Below are 22,286 nucleotides of genomic sequence, written 5' to 3' on the forward strand. Positions count from 1 at the left end.
GGACGGGACGGGATGGGGTGGGGTGGGATGGGATGGGATGTTCCGTGCCGTGCCGGAGCGGTGCTGGCGATGACGGGGATATCAGAGGCGTTGGCCAAGGAGCGGGCGGTGTTGGCGGGGCTGAGCAGGGGATGGGACAGGGGTGGATGCCAGGCGGGGCTGGGCTGTGCCGTGCAGCTCTGTTCTGAGCTGTGCTATGCCGTGGCAGGGCGGTGCTGGCGGGACTGAGCAGTGGGAGGGATGGCAGGCGGGGCTGTTCTGAGCCGTGCCGCTCTGTTCTGAGCCGTGCCGTGCCATGGCGGGGATGGCGGAGGCGCTGGCCAAGGAGCGGGCGGTGCTGGCGGGCGCGGGGCGGCACGACCGCGCCGTGCCCTACCTGGGGCAGCATTTCGGGGCGCTGCGCCAGGAGTGCCTGCAGCAGGGACAGCTCTTCCAGGACCCCTCCTTCCCCGCCGGCCCCGCCGCCCTCGGGTACCGGGAGCTGGGGCCCCGCTCGCACAAGACTCAGGGCGTCGTCTGGCGCAGACCCACGGTAGGGCGGCGGGGAGGGGGGATCCCCGCTGGCATCGATCCCCGGTGGCGTCATTCCGCGGTGTCACCCGGCTGTTCTCCCTCCCCCAAATTTGGGCGGCTGAGCGGTGCGGGGGCGGCGGTCGGGGCGCGGTGCGGGAACCGCCCGGTCCGTGCGGATGCTCAGAGCACCGGGGGCTCCCTTTGCCCGGGGACGGGCTGGCAGCGTGCCTGGCTCTGCCTGGAAAACAAACAAATCAGAAAAGTGGTTTTCCTCTCCATCCAGAGCTCTCCGTACGGACAAATCGCGTTGGGTAGCGCTTGGGGTTGTCTTTTCTGATAACTCTTTCCCTCAGCAGAGCCGTGAGTTGAGCACCGTGCGGTTTATTCCCGAAGCATCCCTGCCAGCCATGGGATCCATGGGGTCAGGTGGACTCCGGGGTGCCCCCAGGCACTGCTGGAAGACCTTGGTGTAGTCAGTGGTGGGGAGGTAATGGCAGAGCAGCGTGTGCACGTGTGTGACAATGCAGGTCACCTCCTGTGAAGTGAGATGGCTCACACCGTGTTTGGTGTGTCTGGTGCCCTCCCCCATTCCTGCCCTGCTCCATCTCCGTGCTGTTCATCTGCCGTGGGCAATGGTTTGGTTAATTTGCTGCAGGTAGGGCCTTGCTCCCTGCCCCGCCTGTGGCTGTGTGTGATGCCAGGCTCGCTCTGTTCCCAGGAGCTGTGTTCCAGCCCCCAGTTCATCACCGGCGGAGCCACTCGCACCGACATCTGCCAAGGGGCCTTAGGTAAGGGGGGCACAAAGCTGAGTTTTCCATCCAGGACACCAGGGTTTATACATGGCTGTAACTCTCCCTGTAAATACCTCCTTTACATCCTGGTACCTCCATTCATGTCAAACCAGACCTTTCTCACCTTTACTTGGTGTTTGCAGTGGGAACCATGTGTGTCCTTTCTGTGTGCACCAAGCAGGGTGGCACATGCTGGTTTCCTGATGGCTTTTCTGGTCATGGCCAGTTCCTTTTGGGGTCACGTCCATGTGCCTGAGAACAGCTGGACTCATTTTCTGCCTCTGTCTGCTTGGAGGAGCAGTTGTGTGCATAGCAGGACTTCTCTTTCCCTGGTGGGAGAGAGTTCTGGGCAGGAGGAACCTCCTGAAACCTGGGGAGATGCTCTAGAGAGAGAAGTTGTATTGAAAAGAGGGATTCCTGCTGGTTGCCAGCTCCCAAGGAAGACAAAGCTGGGGTGTTTCAGGAGGGATGGGCCAGGCTGTGAGCCCTCTGCTTTTGCCATGGCCTCTGCTCAGGCTGTGCAATGGCAGCCCTTGGGGCTCTCCAGGGCAGCTCTGGGAGCTGCAGGGAATGCCAGGGGACAGTTGGGAACAAATGGCTTAGCCTGGCTCTGAGTGCCCAGCTATCCCAGTCTGGAAGCCTCTCTCTTGCCTTGCTTGTCAGAAGGGGTTTTATGTGGAGGATGTTTGCAGAGAAATGAGGAGAAGAGGTAAAGTGAAGTGAAAGCAGCAGGCTCCCATTCCACAGCTGTAGTGAGAGGGTTTTAGATAAGACAGATAGTGTGGTTTAGGGAAAGCTCTCATGTAGGAAACATGACTAATACAAACTGTGCTGTGCTGCTGCAGTTGGCAAAGGAACCAAGTTCTGTTTATTTGCTTTCAAATATTCACCACATTGTGACTACTTTGTCCCACTTAGTCCTACTGCTGCTATTTGTGGGTTCATGTCCAAAAACATAACAGACAGAGAAGTTTGTATTTGTGCTTATGCTTTCATTCAGGAGTTTTTTAGATTAGTGCTGTGATAGATGCAATTTGCACAAACAATCCATGACAGCAAAAATATTTAGATTATGAATTTGATTTTGCTCATGCCCCAATATCATCAGTGGTGTGTGTTAGGCTCTGTTGTGCCTTGGGCTGTTGCCATGTCACCAGCTTCCTTCCTGTGCCCTCTCTGCCCAATATCACATCTCTCACCATGACTGTTTTGGCATGAAGCATGTCCCAGTGCTTAAACACACGTGCCAGACATCTGTTATCTCATTTTATTGTGAAACTTTATGGTAAGAAGTTCTTCAAATTGAAATTAAAGTTTTCTGTGATGCCTTTTCAACATCTGGCATTTCTGTAGAGATGCTGGTTTCTGGAGTCAGTTGCTTTCTGCCTTCTGCTTTTCCAGTTTTTATCTGCAGATGCTGTGGCAGCAACAGCATGGGAATGAAAGCCTTGAAGCTTCATTTTCAAGTTGTGAGATTGCTGTTGCTAATACCAAACTCTGTTCTAAATTGATGGAAGCATTTGCTGTCCTAGTGGTCTTTGGACCAGTCAGATGTTCTCCTGGGGTTGTATGGTCTCACCAGAGGATATGAAGTGACTCACAGCTGGTATTTTTTATACTTCCTGACTATAGTTGAATCAGAGGTTCTCAGTGTTCTTGTATTTCCTTTTTCACTGTCACTAAGCACTGCGATGACTCTCCTGGCTGTCTTCTCATGAATCTGGGATTCTGGATTGTGTGACAATTGTTGATTAAAACTTAGATCCTTTTGATCTTAACTCTGTATAGCCACTGTGTTCCTAAGAGCCTGGAGTGAATCTCTGCTCTTTCACACAATGGGGCTGGCAGATGCACTGTCCAAATGCTTGGGTTTTTTGGTTTTTTTTTTCCACTGCCTTATCTGACACCAGTGTTTGTATTGGCAAATTTCCTTAAGCTTCCATTTACTTGAACTTTGTGTTTACTTTGAATGTTCATGTCCCATCACATTTTAGGATGCTGTAAAGAAGATTGCACTGGAAGATGCCAGGTGTTTTTGGACACCTGTGCTTTTTACTATACTCCTTCTTTTCTATAGGAAGCTTTTGTAGTCTCATTTATCCCCCAGAAGGCTTGATCAAAAAAGCAACAGAACCTGTGCCCATGGAGAGTTTCACTGCTGTTTCTCAGCCCTTCAGAACATCTGGGAGTACTGCAGGGACAAATGAGGCATCCAGAGCACACAGTCCCATATTTGCATGGCAGCTTCTTGGCAGGAAATGTGTGCCCAAACAGCTCAGCTAATGAGCAGGGTTTCTCTTAGCTCAAGAGTCTTTGGCTAGATGCATAAATTTGTTTTGTTCCTTTTGACCTGGACTATAAGAAACTGTGATGCATACAAGGCATAGCAGATCATCAGTGCAGAAAAGGTTCTCCAGCCACCAAAGTTCTGCCCCTTGGAATTTGGACTATCCTTTATTCTGGCTTTTTGAGGTTTTTTGATTTGGTTAGTTGGGTTTTGTTGGTGTTTTGTGGAGTTTTTCCTTAGGAGAACCATTTGAAGGTGAGCATTTGGAGTTGGTTTTGCAGTATCAGATCTGCAAAGTCAGTGATGGTATTTGGCTCCAAATGGCAGCACATGGGATGTGGTGACTCATTGCAGCTGAGGGGAGGATCCGAAGCCAGAGAAGCCTGGTTCACCCTTAACCACCTTTTTTTGGAGTGGGTGTCTCCATGGTATCACAACACTGGGGTGCAAACAGCACAGGATATCCCAGCTGCTGTTTGGATGCAGGTGTCTCCTCCTCACGTAACAAAGGTGTGAAAAAATAACAAATTGAGGAGGTTGAATTTCAAAAATCAGACCTGTGATTTTCTGATGCTGACAGCCACTCTACTGCCAGTGGGTTGCCACAGCCTCGTGTTTGTAACCAGAAAACTTCCTGGAGTGCTGTGGTATTAATATAAATACATTCAGCAGCTGTTAATCAAGACTGTTTTAAAGTAATGATGAGTCTGATTGGCAGAATGTACATTTTTCCCTTTTCCCCATACTCTTACATGAGCTGTGCAGTGACCAGAGGAGCTGCCTTTTGCTTACAGCCCCTCAGGCATTTGATGGGTGTGTTTTGTTTGTCTTTTCTTTCCAGAATGGCAGATTTTTAAGGCCTTAAGGCTATTTATGCTTGCCTTGCAATTATTTTTTTTTTTCCTAACATTCTTGTTACAGCTGGAGATTAGGTAAATGCAGAGATGGGTATATGGAAATAACAAGTAAAACATTGCAAGTAGGAAAAAGTAATCCTGACAGGACAAAAAATAGCACTTCTTGTTATTATGTCTTAAAGATAAACTTACTGCCTGATAATATTCCCTTTTCTGATAACCTTGTTCTGCCTACTGTTCATTTACAAAAATTATTTATGATTAATGTAGCCTTGCTAAGACTTCTTTCAGACTCTAAGTAACTTTTCTGCCAGCCTGTCCTTGGACTTTCCTTCCCTGTCAAAGGAAAATCACTACCAAGAGCCTTGCAGAAGCACCAGTTCTGAAAGTTCAGGCTATTTGGTAAAGATGCTGCTCAGGCTTGCTTAGTGCAGGCTGGGATTCCAGGTATAATCACAAGATCTGTTCTCACCCATGGTGTGGATTATCAGGTGTGCTTTCAGTGGTGGCTGTTTACAAAGGAGATATGATATCCTGGCTGTTGAGCACTTTTAAGTGTGGAAACCATAGGATGTTTTCCATATATGCTGCAGCTGCCTTTAAGCCTCAAGACCTTGCCCAGAGTTGTCATAGTTAAGATCTGTGTTTGACTCCAAATTCTTGTTAGAAGTCAGTATAAAGTTTCAACTGAGAGATTTTACAACAGGCAGTAATTTCAGTCTGCCTTGATGAGGACAGCTAGAAAGTAAAGGAAATTCTTTATAAATTCTGCTTATGGGTGTGGAGGTTCTCTGGGGGGGAGTTTCGCCTTGAATATTCGTGCTCTTACCCCCAGGGGAAACATGACTCAAAGATTAGAGCATTGAAGTGTATGTTCACAGTCTGAAGTACATCTGATCAACTTGACCAAGCCCTCCTGAGCTGCTGTGGCCATTTAAGTTGTTAATTTGTTCTTCCTGTGCTGCTCCCTGCCTGCCCAGCCCCTGCCTTGGGTATGGAATAGAAATACTAATATAGTATATTAGTATATTATGGTATACTAATAGACATATAAAATAATATAATAAAATATAAACAATAACATTTATTGGGGAGAATGGTGCAACAGCCTCCCTCTGAGCCAGTCTCTTTCCTCCTGGCCCTGTCTTTCCCAGCAGTGGAAAGTGCTGCCTCTGGATGCAGCTCCCAGGGAAGAGGGTCTCAGCAGCTTGGAGGGGGCTGTGAGAGGAGTCTCATTTTGCAGGGTGAGATGCATGTGCTGTGACAGAATAGAGAAAGGACTGCTTTCTTGGCTCCCAGCAGCACCCTAATGACACTCACCTATTACAATATTATAAAAACCTCACATTTCAAACCTTTCACCCTGTGAAATCACACACTTCTATTTTAATTACACACCGGTGTCTCTAACTCCATCACCTAAATTTGGAAGCCTTCTCCAAGGCCTTATACAAAAGGCAGTGTTCTTCTGGGGGTCAGAGTCAGAAAGCATAGAAAACTCTAAGCTCCCAGGTTTCTGGGTTCCAACACTGCAGGATTTTTTGGGGGATCTCGCATGCAGTACCAACCACTCTCTGCTCACAAAGCAGGGGAACAGTGGATCTGGTGATGGCAACAAGGAGTTTTGTGTTGAGATGTGGCAGCCAGAGCATCCTTGGTGTCTGTAAATCTCTGAGCACCTCGCTAATGGGCTGCAGGAGGAAGGACCAGGCTGAGCAGAGAGCCAACTGCTTTGCCAAAGTAAAACTGGGCTCTGAAAAGAGTTACAGAAAGTCGAGGTGTAATGTTTATGGAGCTGAGGTCTGCTCCTCCCTGTGCGTGGCAGGGGTGGGAAAACACGGTGCAGTGTGGTGTGCAGGGCTGGTGTGTGGCTCCCTGGCAGGAGGAGGAGCTGGGGGGGACTGGGACACAGTGCCTGCCTTCAGCCCCTTCCTGCTCTCTGCTGGCTGAGCTGGAGACTAAACAGAGGGGCCTCAGGCAAGAGCCTGCAGGGATGTGCAAGGTGAAAGGAGCTCCTGTTTGCAGGCAAGAGACCTCAAAGGGAGCTTGCCTGCAGGACAGGTCTCTGGAGGGCAAGGCTACATGTTTATTGAAGATGGAGAAGGGAAAAGAATGCAGCTTATGCCTGAGGAAACACTGTCCCTTTGAGGAGAAATTGCACCCCTAAGTCCTGTGTGTGCCCACAAGCTCTTTGCCTTTTCTCTGCGCTGCTTCCTCTCTGCAGGCATTTCATTGAATATTAAATTTTCTTTCAAACAGTGCCCAGAGTGGGTGATAACTGTTGTGGTAGATCAGAAAAAGCCTGCTTTGCTTTTTTTTTATTACTTTGGTCTTGAAGAAACACTTGCCTGGATCTGGAAGGTATTTGTGTTCATATATTTAATCTGTCTCAGAGATAAAGTGATGGGAGGGATCATCTTATCCCAGCTGAGGGAATTATTTGTTATAATTCACAGCCTTGTAGTGATGCAAAAACTAAAGTTGGAATAATGAATGCTGTCTGGTTTGGGTTTTTTTTTCTCTTTCTTTTTACAGGGGACTGTTGGCTCTTGGCTGCCATTGCCTCTCTCACCCTGAATGAAGAAATTCTGGCCCGTGTTGTTCCCAAAGACCAGAGCTTCCAGGATAAATACGCAGGAATTTTCCACTTCCAGGTATGTGGAAAACAGCCTTTCCCCCTTAGCTCCTGCTGTTGGGCAGGAGCCAGTGTGGCTGGCTCTGTATCCACGTGGGATGTCAAAGAGCCAGACAGAAATAAGGAGACATCTAAAAAGGGTGGTGGAAGGAACAAGGCCATTAATCAAAGATCTGGGAGCAGGGGCTGCCGCTGTGGCCCTTCCTCCCTGAGCAGAGCCAGCTGACCGTGCACATCCCCGCACAGGGACCGGGATCGCTTTTCCCGGGGAAATTGAACATCCTGGTGATGGGAGCACCAAGGGTGGGGTGGTGCTGGATGTTTGTGCTCTCTTTCCCTCAGTTCTGGCAGTATGGGGAGTGGGTGGACGTGGTGGTGGACGACAGGCTGCCCACCAAGGGCGGGGAGCTGCTCTTCGTGCACTCGGCGGAGGGCGGCGAGTTCTGGAGCGCGCTGCTGGAGAAAGCCTACGCCAAGTGAGTGGGGCTGGGCTTCCCCCACTCACACCCCTGCTTCTCACAGCATCCCCAGCTGCATGGACACTGGGCTTTTACAGTGCCAGCCTGCTTGTTAGCCTTTGCAGCTTCTGGCTGCCCCATGGTACAGCTTTGGTGGCAGATGCCATGGACAAGGAGACAAAAGCGTTGGATTTGTTGCTAGCCATGAAAAATGGCTCTTGCATCTGGTGGTGAGACTGTTCCTGGAGCAGCCTTCTGTCACCAGGGCCTGGGAAGCTCTATTTCATGTGCTCTGTGCGCCTCTGAGGGCTTGGCAGCTGCAGTGCTTCAGTGTGCAAAGCACATCAGTACATGTGCCCAGGTCTGTGTTCAGTGCTCATATCTGAATCTCCATTTTTGGGTTGGCCAGAGAGGAATTCTGCCCTCTAACTCTACTATTTTGAATTGACTTAAGAGATTTAGATCTGCTGAAAATCAGACCCATAACTGTTAAAAGAATTTAAAGACTGTGGAGCTAGAGAGGCAAATTTGTCTTAATTTTTAAAAAACGTATTATTTTTTCTTCAGATAGCATTCATGATTCGGGTCATTGATATGACTGAACCTGCAAGGTGTGTGCATGATTGTATAATATTTTGTGCTGGGTTTTTCAAGTGCAGAGGTCTAAGAAGCAAAGCTGAATGGAGGGGCATGTTTGTAGCTGCTATGATGCTCCTGAAAGCAGAAAGTGACAGCTGCCACACTGAGTGCCTCCCTGAAGGAAGAGAACAGGAGCCTGATGGGGTGTGTCTGTCCCTGTTCTGTGCAGGCTGAATGGATCATATGAGTCTCTCTCTGGTGGCAGCACCACCGAAGGCTTTGAGGACTTCACTGGTGGCATTGCAGAATGGTATGAGCTGCAGAAACCACCCCCCAACCTCTTCAGAATCATGCAGAAGGCACTCCAGAAGGGCTCCCTCCTTGGCTGCTCCATTGATGTGAGTTAGCTGGGTTGTTTCTGGGTTCTTGCTGTGCACACAGACCTGTGCTGCACCTGCAGGAGCTGCACACAGGATGCCAGCCCTCTCTGCTATGGGTTCCTGCTCTACCTTGTGCCTGAAGAAATTACCCATAAATGTGACCCAGGCATGTGCTCTTCATGGGGGTTAGACTGAAACTAAATGTACAAAGCTCATTCCCTCCCTTGTGCTTCCTCCATGAGACCTTCTGCTGTTTGGTAGGTTCATGGTGATTAATCCCATGGGGAATTTGTTAGGGGTCCTGATGGACATCTGTGTTCCTGGGAAAGCCTTAGCTTGGCACAGGATGGCACAGGCTGAGAGGTTTGGACAGAAAGCTGCTGCTAATGGCTCCTACAGTCCTGTGCTCAGGGGTGACCATGTCCATCCTTGCTGCAGCCTTTTTGTTGCACAAGTTGTACCTAAAATGTTCCTAAAAAATCTGGGCTCTGTGCTTGAAGCAGAGAGGCTCAGACTGTTGCCAGACCTTTAAAAGGTTTTATGGGAAGACACGTTGTCAGAAGCTGGACCCACATGGGAGAGGAAAGAGGAGCTTTGGCTCTGCCTTCAAGGATTCAGCTTTTTTTTAGCCTTACTGAAATGAGTCTAAGTATTGTTATTGTGGTAATCACCCTCCTTCCAAATGAGATTGCATCTTAGTTATGTCTGATGAGAAGGTAAATTGTTTACAAAAGCTCCATTCATAATATAAATGTAAATGTTTCCTCCCATTTTTCAAGTTAAATCAGAGTCCCAGGAGAGGGAAGCTTCACAGCAGGAAAGGTGCTTAGTTAATGTCTATATGACTTTGTGGTATTTTCATGGCCTGTTTTACTCATTTGCATTTAGATAAGAATCTGACATCTGGATTTTTGTCCCAGACTGACACAGATCTTTTGGTGGGTGGAGGGGAGAATAAATTTGTTGTTGATAAGTGCTGGCACTTTCTGTAGTGTAAATTAACTGCTGCTGAGTTTATCCTTTAAAAAAAAAAAGCAAACAACAGACTTGTAAAATCTTTCCTTCTGTGAAAGCAATAGGGACACAGAGGTTAAGCATTAAATGGAGAGTGTGCTGAGGGGCAGTAAAAGGCTATGAATTGGCAGCAGGAATCCTGCCTGCTCCATCCAGTCCTCTCTGTTGGTTCAAATGTGCTTGTTTAGAGGTGACACACTTCTGAAATGGTGGAGAGACAATGGCAGCCACGTGTTCCATAGGTGGTTCAACATTGACTGTCTGACAAGAAGTGACTTTTCTCTGCAGGGTTTAAAGGGCAGACTGCCCAAGCAGTGGCTGTGAGAAATTGAGAGGGGAATTCAGGGACAGGATTCAGGGATGCCTTCAGGTACAAATGGAATCCAAATTTCAGCCTCTTCCCCTGCTGCCCTACAGATCCCAGGGTGGCAGGGCTGGGGAAGGGGAGAGGAACCTGCTTTGGAGCTGCAGGGGGTGTTTTTTCCTGAAATTTGCTGGACCTGGGTGTCTGTCACTGCCTGTTTTTCACCTGGTCCCTTGAGAATATGGAGTTCAGTGTGTGTATCCCCTTTGGAGGTGCACAGGAGTGGCTGCACCACACCAAGTGTTTTGGAGGCAGGAGGGGACTCTGCTGCAGTGCCAGGATTCTGGTGTGCTCCCCATGCCCCAGACATGGTCCCTGGGCTTCCAGCCCCACCAGCAGTGCTCTGCCACACTTGCTGCTTTTGTGCAGCAGCTCAAGCACTGCTGCAGCCTCCCAGCGAGATGGAAGCTCTGTTGGAGGGGGAAGCTTTGTTCTGTGGGATCCCTGCCCACGGGGAGCTGCCATCACTGATGTGCTTTGCTCCTGCAGATCAGCAGTGCTGCAGAAACAGAAGCTGTCACCTCCCAGAAGCTGGTGAAGGGACACGCGTACTCGGTCACCGGGGCAGAGGAGGTAGGTGTGCCACCCCAGGGGCAGCAGCACAACCCCCTTCACTCTGCCAATTCCTAATGCCACCCATTCTGCTGGACTGGGGTTTGAGTCTCTTCTTTCTGAAGGAATGCTTAATTAGTTGGGTGTTTTGGATGAACACAGATTTGCTTTCTTGGGTGTCTGACTAAAAGAAAAACCCTATAATTCCACAAGCATGGCTATTCCCCACTGAGCAGGGTGGTGGGCATGCTGTCCTCTGCTGTGACCAGGCTCTTCAGTGCAATTCTGTACAGCAGGCCACACTTTTTACCTTAGAACCACAGCAAGAGTGTCCTGAGCAAAAATCCCCATGTTTTATTGTCCCTGAAGTGGCTGCTGAGCAGCACCTTTCAGCTGGGCTCAAACACAAGGGACTTGCCCACGTGTGGGTGACTGGGGAAGGCAAGACAAAGCAGATAATGGCATCATTCCATGTGAGCAGTGGATTTTTGCTTAGTTCACTGAGAATTGTCTGAAATAATTTTTTGGAAGTTCAAGGTGAGGTGCAGAGAGCTGCTGACTTGCTGTGCTGGTTTTTTGGGTGTGCATTTGGTCTTCTTCTCACAGCAAAAGCAGAGAAGAGGGAGTTTGTTCACCTTGACTCACAAGGCAGTGGGGGTAAAAAGGCATTTGAATGTGAAGAGACAGTTTATACCTAAGTGATGACTTTGAGAAATATCTCTGTACCTGCTTTTTGGCTTTTGTATAGTAGTTTTACATTCCCTTTGCTCATGATCTTATCAAAGGTGATTTTTTTGCAGCACAAATTTTGCTTCTCATGGGCTTTGGTTTGTGCATGCTGTAAAACTTCTCTGGACAAGCCTGGCTGTGTGAAGCTCACTCAGAATCAGCTGGACTCACATATTTTGGGCCAGATGTGTGCATGTTGTCATGCCTAGCAAGAGATATTTGCTCTGCCACGTTGTTAATTACTGTAGCAGATAAGGGAGGGAGTGTGGTTCTGAGTCCGTGGTAACTCTCCATACACTTCTGATCCCACCAGGTGAGCTTCAGAGGAACACTGCAGAAGCTGGTCAGAATCCGAAATCCCTGGGGAGAAGTGGAGTGGACTGGGAAATGGAATGACAAGTGAGTCAATGGCTTGCTTGTTGCCAGTAGCTCTTTACTGCAGGAGTGCAGTCGTGTTTCTGTGCTTTTCTGTCTGTTCCCTACCTGAAGCCCCTCTGTAAGTTCTGTCTGGATGGGGTGTTCACATGGAACTGTTTCAGAGAGAAGCTTCCCCTCACTGTCTTTTCCCTCATAGCCATCAGAGTAGGTGGTGCCTTTCATGCAAATTCCAGCCTTTGTGTGAGATGCAGTGATTTGGTAGGTGAATCCTAGAAAGCTCCCTGTAGTTTCTGCTCATTTAACAGCCTGGATTCAGCAGTGAACTTCTGAAAACTCACTTTCTATAAAGCTTTATAAATCCATTTCTGCTGTTAGCCATGAATGCTGGAGTTTACTCACTTCTGTGGCTGGGCAGTTTTTATTCTGACTCTGTCTCAGTCCAGCCATTATCATTTTCTAAAAATAACACTCTGTTTCTCATCCTTACCTTGGCTATTTGAGAAGTGAAGTATTTTATGTGCCAGGTGCATCTATTTTTAATTCTGCAGTGGTTTGAGAATTCTGGAACTGCTAAAAGTTAAATCTTGTGGCAGAATAGGCACATTAGGGTTTCACCTTTCCCATGGGCTGTGGTTGATGTGGGGCTTTCTTCCAGCTGCCCAAACTGGAGTGGAGTTGACCCCGAGGTGCGGGAGAGACTGACCAGGAGACATGAAGATGGGGAATTCTGGTGAGTGTCCCTGGGCTCCCATTCCAGCAGAAGGGGAAGTCAGCTGCTCTGCTTTTACCCATGCAAAATAACTTCTCCCGGTTTGCTCTCTGAGGTGAGTGTGCAAATTCACCCCAAACAGTGACAGGGGGAGGATGGACACGGTGGTGATGGAACACCTCTCCCTCCTGAGCAGCCATTGGCAGTGGCATTGCCTCCCACAGGATGGCGTTCCACGACTTCCTGAGGCATTACTCCCGCCTGGAGATCTGCAACCTGACTCCAGACACCCTGGCCAGTGACAGGTACAAGAAGTGGAGCCTGCTGAAGCTGGATGGGAACTGGAGGCGAGGAGCCACTGCAGGGGGCTGCAGGAACTACCCAAGTAAGAAAAGCTGGGGGAACCTTTTACTCGTCCAGTTTCTCTGGGAGCTTTCAGGAGATGGTTTGGGATGGCTGAGGGGATATCTAGGATTAATCTCCAAAAAGTGCAGGTGTCTGGGACGTGTGGCTCCCTGATGAGGGTCCAGTGTGGTAGTGAAGGCTTGGCAGGGCAGTGCTTTGGTTTTCTCTTCTCACTGCTGATTTTGGCAGCCAGAGCCACATCTGTCCCAGCTGACATGTTTAAATATCATCATGGTTACTGTCAAAAAAGCCTCTGAGCAGTTTGCTTAAATCCACTTCCAGACACTTTCTGGACAAATCCACAGTATTTGATCAAGCTGGAGGAGGAGGATGAGGACCCTGATGATCCAGAGGGGGGCTGCACTTTCCTCATTGGGCTGATCCAGAAGCACCGTCGGAAGCAGAGGAGGATGGGGGAGGACATGCACACCATTGGCTTTGCCATCTATGAGGCAAGGAAGGCTGGACAGGGATGTGGGAGGAAAAGGGAAATCGTTCCCATATTAATGGGATAGTGCAGTTCCCATGCTGGGTTTTCCATCAGAACCCAGGTGGGTTGGGCTGGGCAGCAGCTGCAGCAAGGAAGCTGTAAAGAAACAAGAAGCTGCATTATTGTCTTGTTTAGCCCCTGTCTCCTCTCCTGATGATGGAGAGGTCAGAGGGGCAGGAGTGCAAAACGGGCAGAAAGAGTAGAGAAATTGAGCCTACAACAAAAATTGTGGTGGGCTGCAGGGAGGCGATTCAGATTGAGCAGAAAGCCACAGTCAGCATTGACTGTGGGTGTTCTTGCTAAGTAATGGTGAAAAGAGGATGGAGATACCATTCAATGAGCAAATAACTCTCTCCTTTTCTCCCTGCAGGTGCCCCCAGAGGTATGTGGCATGGGTTGGTGGTCCAGGTGTGCAGGTGGGGCTCAGTGGCTGGTGGGAAGAAGAGATTCAGAGTATCCCATCTCACTGCAGGACCACATGCCTGCACAGAGTCTACAGTTATTCTGGAAAGGGCCTTCAGCCCATATTGCATTTTTAGAGTGTTCTGGATTGGGATAACAGTGTTCAGTGCTGCAGGAACTCCCCAAAGCTGCTCTTGTGTGGCTCTCCCCCCAGCCCAGCCCCAGGGCACAGCTACTTTTTCCAGGTTTGCACAGAGCTCATGTTTGATTCATGAATAATATTCCAAGGAGGTGTTTATATTAATTTCCCTAAGCACCACCTCTTTTGGTTTCTCTCTGTTTCTACCTGCAGGCAGCTATTAATGCACCCTGGGGGTCACAGGGGGGTGGCAGTGCAGCAATGCCTCTGAGGAGGGGCTGAAGCTGAGCAGAGCCCCTGGGTGACCCTATTTCTGGGTTTGCTCTCCCTGTGAGGGTCTGTGCAAAACAGCTGGGCCATCCTCTGGCTCCTGAGGCTGTGCCCAAACCTGTGGCTTTTATGTAAAGCATAGTTTCATCAGGAAAAGAAATGGTGCTACTGGTTAATTAAATTTCTTATGTACCTTTTTAATGCCTTAGCTCTGTCACTCACCCCAGTGGTCCAAATATTTCCATAAGAAAACTGATTCTAGCTACTATCCCATGACACTTTTCTCCCCTAGAAAGGTGGAATTTTATCTCCTACAGCAGGTCTGACAGGTTTTTAAAATTCTTTCTTCGTTCTTAAAAATCTGGAAGGACAGGAAGGAGGAGGTTACTGAAAGATCCACATTCCTGAAGTTGGCTTCTGGAGCTGGAATAGCCCAACTGTAAGACCCTGTAAAAAGGGTCTCTTGTGGAAGATCACAGAATTACAAAATGGTTTGGGTTGGAAAGGACCTTAAAGATCACCCAGTTCCAACCCTGTGCCATGGGCAGGGACACCTTTCCCTAGATGTTATACTCTAAATATCATTTTATTTTATTATTTTGTTTTGTTTTTTCTTGGAGCCCTGCATGAGCAGGCTCTAAGGCAGCCTGACCTCAGGGGCAGAGCTGAGCTGCAGGTGGCACCAGCTCTGGGGACCAGAGGGACATGGCTCATGTGCCATCTCAATTTAAAGAAAAATGACCGATGGAAGAATTTCCCAATGTCTTCAGCCACCCATCACCACCTGCAAAACAAAAGCATGACCTGAATGACTTACTGCAATGATCTGCAAAACACATTTGCAGCCACATTTCAGGAGTCCCATCCTCTTTTCTCTTCTTTTTCACTTCTGTCAAAGTGACATCATTTTCCTTTTATTTCCTTTTCCCCACACGTAGCTAACTGACATATCTATAATATTTTAATTTGTAAACATGAACACACACAGACTGCAGGGGTTTTTTTTTCCCTTCCTTTGCTTTTCTTAAGTTTTCTGGCCAGACAAATATCCATCTGAGCAAAAACTTCTTCCTGACCAACAAAGCCAGGGAAAAATCCAACACCTTCATCAACCTTCGGGAGGTGCTGAACAGGTTCAAGCTCCCTGCAGGAGAATACATCATCGTGCCCTCCACCTTTGAGCCCAACAAGAATGGGGACTTCTGCCTGAGAGTCTTCTCTGAAAAAAATGCAAACTCCACGTAGGTAGCTTCTGGTGACTGTATTACAGCAGTGGGCACATGGTGGGGGTATTTATTATTATTGTTGTTGTTATTTTTAGTGGTTTTGTTATCCCTATTACTATTTAATTAAAATTCAAAGCCATCAGAATCACTTTAGGGTTCTCACTTTTTTGCTGTTTTAAAGGAGAAATGATGAGACAAAGTTTGATTTGTTCCCAAGAACCTGGTCCTGTGCTAAGTAGGCAGTAACCCAGAGTTTTGTGTGCCCCAAAATCCTGTCTGTGGCTCTGCAGGACACTGCAGGATTTATACTGTCTTTTCAGCTCTTTGCCATAGCTGGCAAAATACAGCTTTCACTGTGCTATGCAGTGTCTGTAGCTGATTAATCCGGTAAGTTTTGGATGCTCATTGTTATTTTCATGTTTTAAAGAATCTCTCTGTAACTGAAGCTTGACAGAAAAGCATCATAAACATGACTTGTTTTTATTTTAATATTGATTTATTTCACTTTCTAGGGTGATAGATGACGAAATTGAAGGCAATTTTGATGAGGTACTTCAAATTAAATGTTTCGAGATAATTTTGTTGTAAGGGGGGGGTGTTGGAATCCCTGTGCAGGGTGATTTTTTTCTATAGACATGATCAAGAAATTGGAAAATGGGAAAAGATCTTTCAGTATCCATAGCTGGGTGTCAAACACATGGAAACCTCATCAGGAATGTAATGGAAACAAGTAGAACTTGGACTTTCTAGGCAGAAGTGCACTCTGAAGAGTTAACTGCAGGCACAGGGAATTCCCTTTGCTCTCCAGGAATCCAGGAGTGCAGCTTGCAGCAGCAGGGCTGTTTCTGCATGTCTTGCTGTTTCCAGGAGTAACTGGTGCCTCACCATCTGTTCAGCCTTGCTGGAGCTGGGGATGCTTTGCCTACTAATGCAGCTACCCCATGTGGAGTGGGTGTTCTTTCCAGCATTCACAATGCCAGTATTTTGAGGTGCCCCTGAAAATGAAACTGAATAAAATCATAGTAAAAACCACTTTATACCTTCAACCTTGCCATGTGAATTCTTCACTATGGGGAAGGAGAATGCATTAAGTCTTTCTCAGACAGAAACTTTCCCTCTTTTGACATTCTCTGTTTCTGTCTTTTAGACTGAGATCAGTGAAGATGACATCGAACCCAGCTTTAAAAAGCTTTTTGGGCAGCTGGCAGGAAATGTGAGTGTTTGTCTGGTAACATCTTACTGGCATGGAGGGAGGGTGGGTGGGTGAGGTGCCTCCCCCAGGACATTTTGGTTCTTATGCAGAGCCAGCTCTCAGTTGTGCATCCCAGAATCTGTGCAGTCACCCACCTGCTTTGTGAGCACTCCTGGTGAACAACCTCTGCTCCTTTTGGGCTCTGGGCTCCAATTTTAGCTCTGCAGGGCCTGAATTCTGTCCTTGGGCAGAGCATATGGCTGGGCTGAGCATTCTCCCCAGGCTGCTCTTGCCTCAGGCACACCTTGCTGTAGGATTTGCCAATCTCTGGGGATTGCTGGTGCTCCTGGGAATGGGAGGTGGGGAGAGCTTCCCACTTGCTTCCCCTCCAGGGAACTGAACTCCAAGGGGTGTTTGAAATTGGCCAACTTGCCCAAAGGAACCAGAGGCTGCAGATGGTGTTTGCAGCTCATGCTGGAAAACTTGTTCCCTTCTTTTTCCACAGGATGCAGAGATCTCTGCCTTCGAACTGCGCAGCATCTTGAATAAAATCCTGGCTAAACGTGAGTGCCTTCCTCCACCAGCAGCTGTGGCCACCAGCAGGTTCCACCATGGCCATGGGAGCACAGAGGGCAGCTGGGCAGGGTCAGAGCCTGGGCTGTGCCCCAGACCTGCTGCTTGGCTCTCCATATGGCCACGTGCTCTCTGTGCTGCAGGGAGCTGCAGAAACACTGGGGCTGTGCCAGCCCAGGAGGTGTTTCACAGGATGTGTGCTTTGGCAGGGTACAGATGGGTGTCTTATCCCAGCATCTGCCACTGGGAATTGGCTGCCAGGAAGATGGATTTGAATAATCCTTGATAATAATCAGGAGAAGTACTGCTGCTGTTTTAGTATTGAACCACCCAGGAGTGATTCAAGCAGTAGCCCAGCCAGCAGCCTGGGGTCTCCCTAAGGAGGAGAAGCTTTGAAACTCTGGGGTTCTTTTTCTGTGAAGACATTCCTAGCTTGGCTCTGCATTATTTTCCTTCCCATGAAACAGTGCTCAAGAAACAAGTGCCTGGATGTTGAGAATTGGTTAGAAAGCCATGGACTGTGGCTGGATGTCTGTGTGCAGCAGCCAGTAATCATCAATGGGGTGTTGCTGGCTACCAGGCTTGGCTTCATGTGCTGACCTCCATAGGCTGGAAGTCCACATTGTCCACTTTGCAGGCAGATAGTAAGAGCAGGAAAGCTTTTGTCTCTGTCTCTTGCTCCTGTATAACACCTACAAACCAGACTACTCAGGCTGCTTGCTTGGGGGCACATTCCAGCTCACTTGCCCCCTTTGTCAGCTCAAAGGATGGCAGCATTGGAAGCAAGTAACCTGCAAAGGCTGGTTGGAGAGCTCATGAGCTATTAAAAAGGTGCTGTGATACAGTATGAAGTGATAATCCTGTCTTTTTCTTTACAGGCCAAGATATTAAAAGTGATGGCTTTAGTATTGAGACATGCAAAATAATGGTTGACCTGTTTGATGTATCCTTTAAACCTTTTCAAGGATGCTATTCCCCTTCCTGTGCCTTTGCTCCCCAGTGTGTCCATCCTGGTGTACTAATGGCTCCTGAGCTGGAGAAACTGGCTTTACCCTGGATCCCCTGATAAGACACTCCCTTGTTGTTGTTCACACATGTGTTACTCCAGACAATGGGAAAATCCATTACCAAACAAAGTCTGCTTGGAAGCCTTCCCAGCTGCAAGGTGTTCTGGTTTAGCTGGGGACAAAGTGATGTTTGTGCTGGGAAAAGGCACCTGGCTCTGAGGATGGCCTTGGCTGTAGGACTGTTTCACCTCTCTGTTATCTGGCTGGATTGGTAAGAGTGTCACAAAGCCATATGGACTTAGCAAATGGAAAGTGAGGGAAACCAGTACAGTGTTTTGTTTTGATGTGCCATACAGGAAGCAGAGAGGGCACAGGATTTTAGGAGCTTTTACTCCTGAGAGCACAGGCAAACACAGGATGAAGGATCAGGTCTAAGAATAGTTGTGTTCAGCTTCTCTGTGCAGTGGGAGTTGAATTACAGAGTTGGAAAAAGGGAAAATTAGCAACACAAGATGATACTCTTCTATAATTTGGTGTAAAATACAGCAGCCCATAGGGACTCCTTGGCAGGCTTTGGGAGCACTGCTATGGCCAGGTTCTTTTGTTAGCTGTTTGCTCAAGAGCTGAAGGTCTCCAAATAACAGGCCTGGCTGTGACTTTTCCTGTTTATAATCCAGACCCAGGACTTGTGCTGCAGAAACTGCAGGTGTTGAACCCACTGTGCAGAATAAAATGGCAACATCCTGGCTCGTTTATACATGTAGTGGTAAGACAGAGACCTGAAAGGGGGAGCAGAAGGGGCTTGTGATGGTCATGATTTAAATCAATTATCTCAATGATTTAGAAAGAGATCTTGGACAGCAATTGTGTGTTCAACAGGGTGAGCCCTGGAGAAAGGATGAGTTCTTCAGAAAGGACTTGAATCCCTTTTTGTTTGGCATTTTTTTAAAGTCACAACTGCCCATGCAAGTAAGCCCAGCAGAGGGAGAGGAAACCCCTTTTACTTCCCTCTGAAGAAACTTCCTTAACTCAGAGAAGAATGATGGGAGTGGCAAACTGGGACTTAAGGAATTCCACACCCTCTGGACAAAGATTCAGAAATACCAGGTGAGACACATCCCCTTTGTGAGAACAATCACACCTACAAGTGTCTGTAGACTCATTTGTGCACAGCCACCTTTCCCAGAGCAGGGACTGTGTGGGACTGTGTGTCTGCAGTCCCCCAGGAATTGTCTTTATCTGCTCTGGCTACTGCTTTGCCACTTTTAGAAGAAATGGATATAAGTACCAGCTCCTTCAAACCAATGTTGCAAAGTGCTTTAAGTAACGTGCAGGCTGCATTTCAAAATGTTTTTCTTCTGCCAAACCACACTCTGAATTACTGTCAAGGCTTCACTTTGGGTTTTGTGTTTTGCAGAAAATTTACAGAGAAATTGATGTGGATCGATCGGGTACCATGAACTCATATGAGATGAGGAGGGCACTGGAAACAGCAGGTATTTCTATTGATCTGCCTCTTCATAGGATTCCATCAGTTCCAAGCAGGGTTGAGAGATGCTCAAATTGCCATACAGTCCCATCAGGACTTAATGAATTTTGGGCACTGTGGGGCATTCTGTTCCTGCCACCACGCAAGATGAGGAGCTTAATTTTGTACCTGTGTTTACTCTTTGGAAATAGAGTCTTTTAAATCCCTGGCATTGTATTTTCAGGGTTCAAACTGAACTGCCAGCTCCACCAGGTCATCGTGGCTCGTTTTGCTGACGAGGATCTCATTGTTGACTTTGATAACTTCGTGCGCTGTTTGATTCGGCTCGAGACCTTGTTCAGTGAGTACACCTTGCTAACCAGACAGGCCCTGCTGCCTTGGGATTCCAGCAGGAAAACTCTCATGGCAGAACTCTCCAGAAGCCCAGGATAAGGTATTCAGACAAATTCAAACCTGAGATACTGATCTGGCTTCTCCTAGATCCAGGAACCACTCTTTTAGGCCAGGCTGCTGAATCACAGCCAGCCTTCCCTGCAAACAACTCTACTGAATTAAAAAACACTAGACAACAATTAAAAATGTTCAGTCTTGCTCCTGCACAATGACTCTAGAGTGGCCCTTTCTGATCTGGGGTGTAAGCCATTGCCAGATTTTAAAATCTGGGACTAAATTCCTTATGGATCCTGAAGCACAAGGAAAGGGAAGATTTTGAAATTAGTTCCTGTATTTACTCTTGTCTGTCATCTCTCTCCCACCACAGAAATGTTTAGAAAACTGGATACTGAGAAAAGTGGGACAATAGAATTGAACCTTGTTAATGTAAGTTCATTAAGCTCTAAAACATTTGTTTTAATTTTTGGGGGTAAATCTGGGGTGGAGATTGTAGAGTGTGTCTTGCTCCATTCTGGCTGAGGATGGCTGGTTGTAATTACATTTGTGCTGGATTTATCTACCTTCTGTATTTGTAAGCAGCCTAAGAAACATTACCTTTTAAAAATGCACCTACATCACAACATATTCTCTAACAGATAAGGTAACTTGCACCAGAAGCCCTCTATCCTTTTGCTGGCAGCAATTTTGGCTTCTTCCCTGCTTTTTCTTTTTTAAACAGAGCAAAATGTAGGTGCAGTTGTGTAGGCAAGACTGATGGTCTAGCTCATGTCTGCTTCTTCCTGCCCCATGTGTGCCCTGTAGAAAAGACTAAGTTTGGAGAAAAGTACCCTCCTACATGTGTTTGTCTTGCTTATTACCTGAACATAACTTATTTTGGAACCTAAGAATCTCAGAACTCTGATTTAAATGAGATACAAATTTAAATCACTCAGGAAAGATCCTAAAATTACTGCTGTGACAGCAGGCTGACAATATGCTAGAAATGCAACTATGCATGCTTGCTACAGCTCTTTTTTATTAAATTTAACCTGGCTTTCCCCTCTCTCTTTGTTACAGTGGCTGTGCTTGACTGTCATTTGAGCCACCAGTGAGCCTGAGACCTCAGCAAGAGCATGATCAGGTGGAGATAACCAAGCTCCATACAAGTAATATCCAAACATGAATGTGCCTTAACTTACAGAGCAAGCAGATTTTACATGCAATTGGAAGAAAAGCATTCTACTTCCACAGAAGAACCTGCAAGCTCATTTTTTCTTCTTCTGACAGTCTGTGCCTACTATCATATAGCCTCTGGACAAAGGCTTTAATTTAGTAGCAATCCTCAATGCAAGTTTTGAGAATACTGCTTTGCTAATATCTTTGTGTTTAAGGCATTTACAGGACATCAGGAAGAAATGCTCTTGATAGCTTGACAATGTGGTTTTAAAAAGTGCTTTTTGAACAACATCCTGCATATCTGAAATTAGGAAACAGATAGTATTGCATATCTAAACACCTGTACTCAGAGATAGGGGTTCCTTGTATGCTTTGTGTCAAGCCCCAGCACTATTCTAGTTAAATATTTTTTAAAGAATTTGAGTAGAAAGTACATCTTTGGTCAAAGTGAGCATTGATGTGCCTGGAACAGGAGGCTGTTGCTCACAAGATTCTTCCAAGACAAAGCCCATGGTTTCAGGTGGAATCTTGAATTCCTGTGTCTTATTTATCTTCCTTTGAAATACAAGAAAGTATTTAAATTTAAAAAGAGTAGAAATAAAGTTTGACATACTGTTATTCTGCTGAAAATAAGCTTTTTTTTTTTTTCCCCTTTCCTTAGAGATAGATCATCTCAGTGCACATGCAGAGCTTTTGCTTTCAGGAACAGAAGCTGCTGCCTTTTAAAGGGGAAAACCAGCATGCTGGAGCTGACTGTGGATGTGTGTCAGTTAATGAAATGTTAGATAAGCTGATACTTTAAAGAATTAATGCTTGAACAGCTAAGGGTTTTTCTAAGAGAGATAATTGACACTATATACCCCCACACCCAGCCTGTTGAAACCAGAGGCTGTGACCCAGAGCCAATCACTGCTGCCTTTAGTTTCCCCACCTGAGGAACTGTGTCCTCCTACAAACTATTTATTTCAGAGCAGGACTTACCTAGTAGGAAAACATGAGCCTGCAGATGAGGCACTTTCTAAATACCCTTAAGGAATTATTTACTCCTCTGTTAAATACTGTTCAGTATCAAATTATTGCCAAATAGAGAGATAGAAAGGATAGCTCTATAGGAAAGGCTTTATTTGGAAAACACTTGTATCAAAGTTGGGGTTTTTTTCTATAGTATGTCCCTCAGCTTTTAAGGTTAACAATGTGCAGATTTAGCTCAATTTTAAGTGCAGAGAAACTACCTTGAATGGAGAGGGAAGGAGGGGTTCAGTTTAATACAGAAAGTAGCTGAAAGTTAATGTAGAACAG

At 47.0% G+C, this 22,286-nt stretch overlaps 1 protein-coding gene across 1 annotated transcript; it reads left to right on the forward strand.

The window, feature by feature from the left end:
* Positions 1–247: 247 nt before the first annotated feature.
* Positions 248–22,208, forward strand: CAPN2 (calpain 2). The gene is made up of 20 exons (XM_079297777.1): positions 248–532; positions 1,232–1,301; positions 6,984–7,102; positions 7,426–7,559; positions 8,350–8,518; positions 10,368–10,451; positions 11,473–11,558; positions 12,193–12,267; positions 12,471–12,631; positions 12,934–13,112; positions 14,982–15,193; positions 15,691–15,727; positions 16,326–16,391; positions 16,876–16,933; positions 17,822–17,886; positions 18,989–19,057; positions 19,368–19,446; positions 19,663–19,779; positions 20,200–20,258; positions 20,889–22,208. Exons 1-20 carry the CDS (start codon positions 296–298, stop codon positions 20,910–20,912), a joined length of 2,100 nt encoding a protein of 699 aa, XP_079153903.1. The 5' UTR covers positions 248–295; the 3' UTR covers positions 20,913–22,208.
* The last annotated feature ends 78 nt before the right edge of the window (positions 22,209–22,286 follow it).

This window comes from Erithacus rubecula (assembly GCF_903797595.1).
Source record: "Erithacus rubecula genome assembly, chromosome: 2".
Classification (NCBI taxonomy): Eukaryota; Metazoa; Chordata; class Aves; order Passeriformes; family Muscicapidae; genus Erithacus; species Erithacus rubecula.

Excerpts from the sequence above, each read along its gene's own strand:
- CAPN2 (XM_079297777.1), top strand. The coding sequence starts at position 296 with ATGGCGGGGATGGCGGAGGCGCTGGCCAAGGAGCGGGCGGTGCTGGCG. Across the intron at positions 8,519-10,367 it reads TCCTTGGCTGCTCCATTGAT|ATCAGCAGTGCTGCAGAAAC; the intron begins GTGAGTTAGCTG and ends TTGCTCCTGCAG. Across the intron at positions 16,934-17,821 it reads GAATAAAATCCTGGCTAAAC|GCCAAGATATTAAAAGTGAT; the intron begins GTGAGTGCCTTC and ends TTTTCTTTACAG.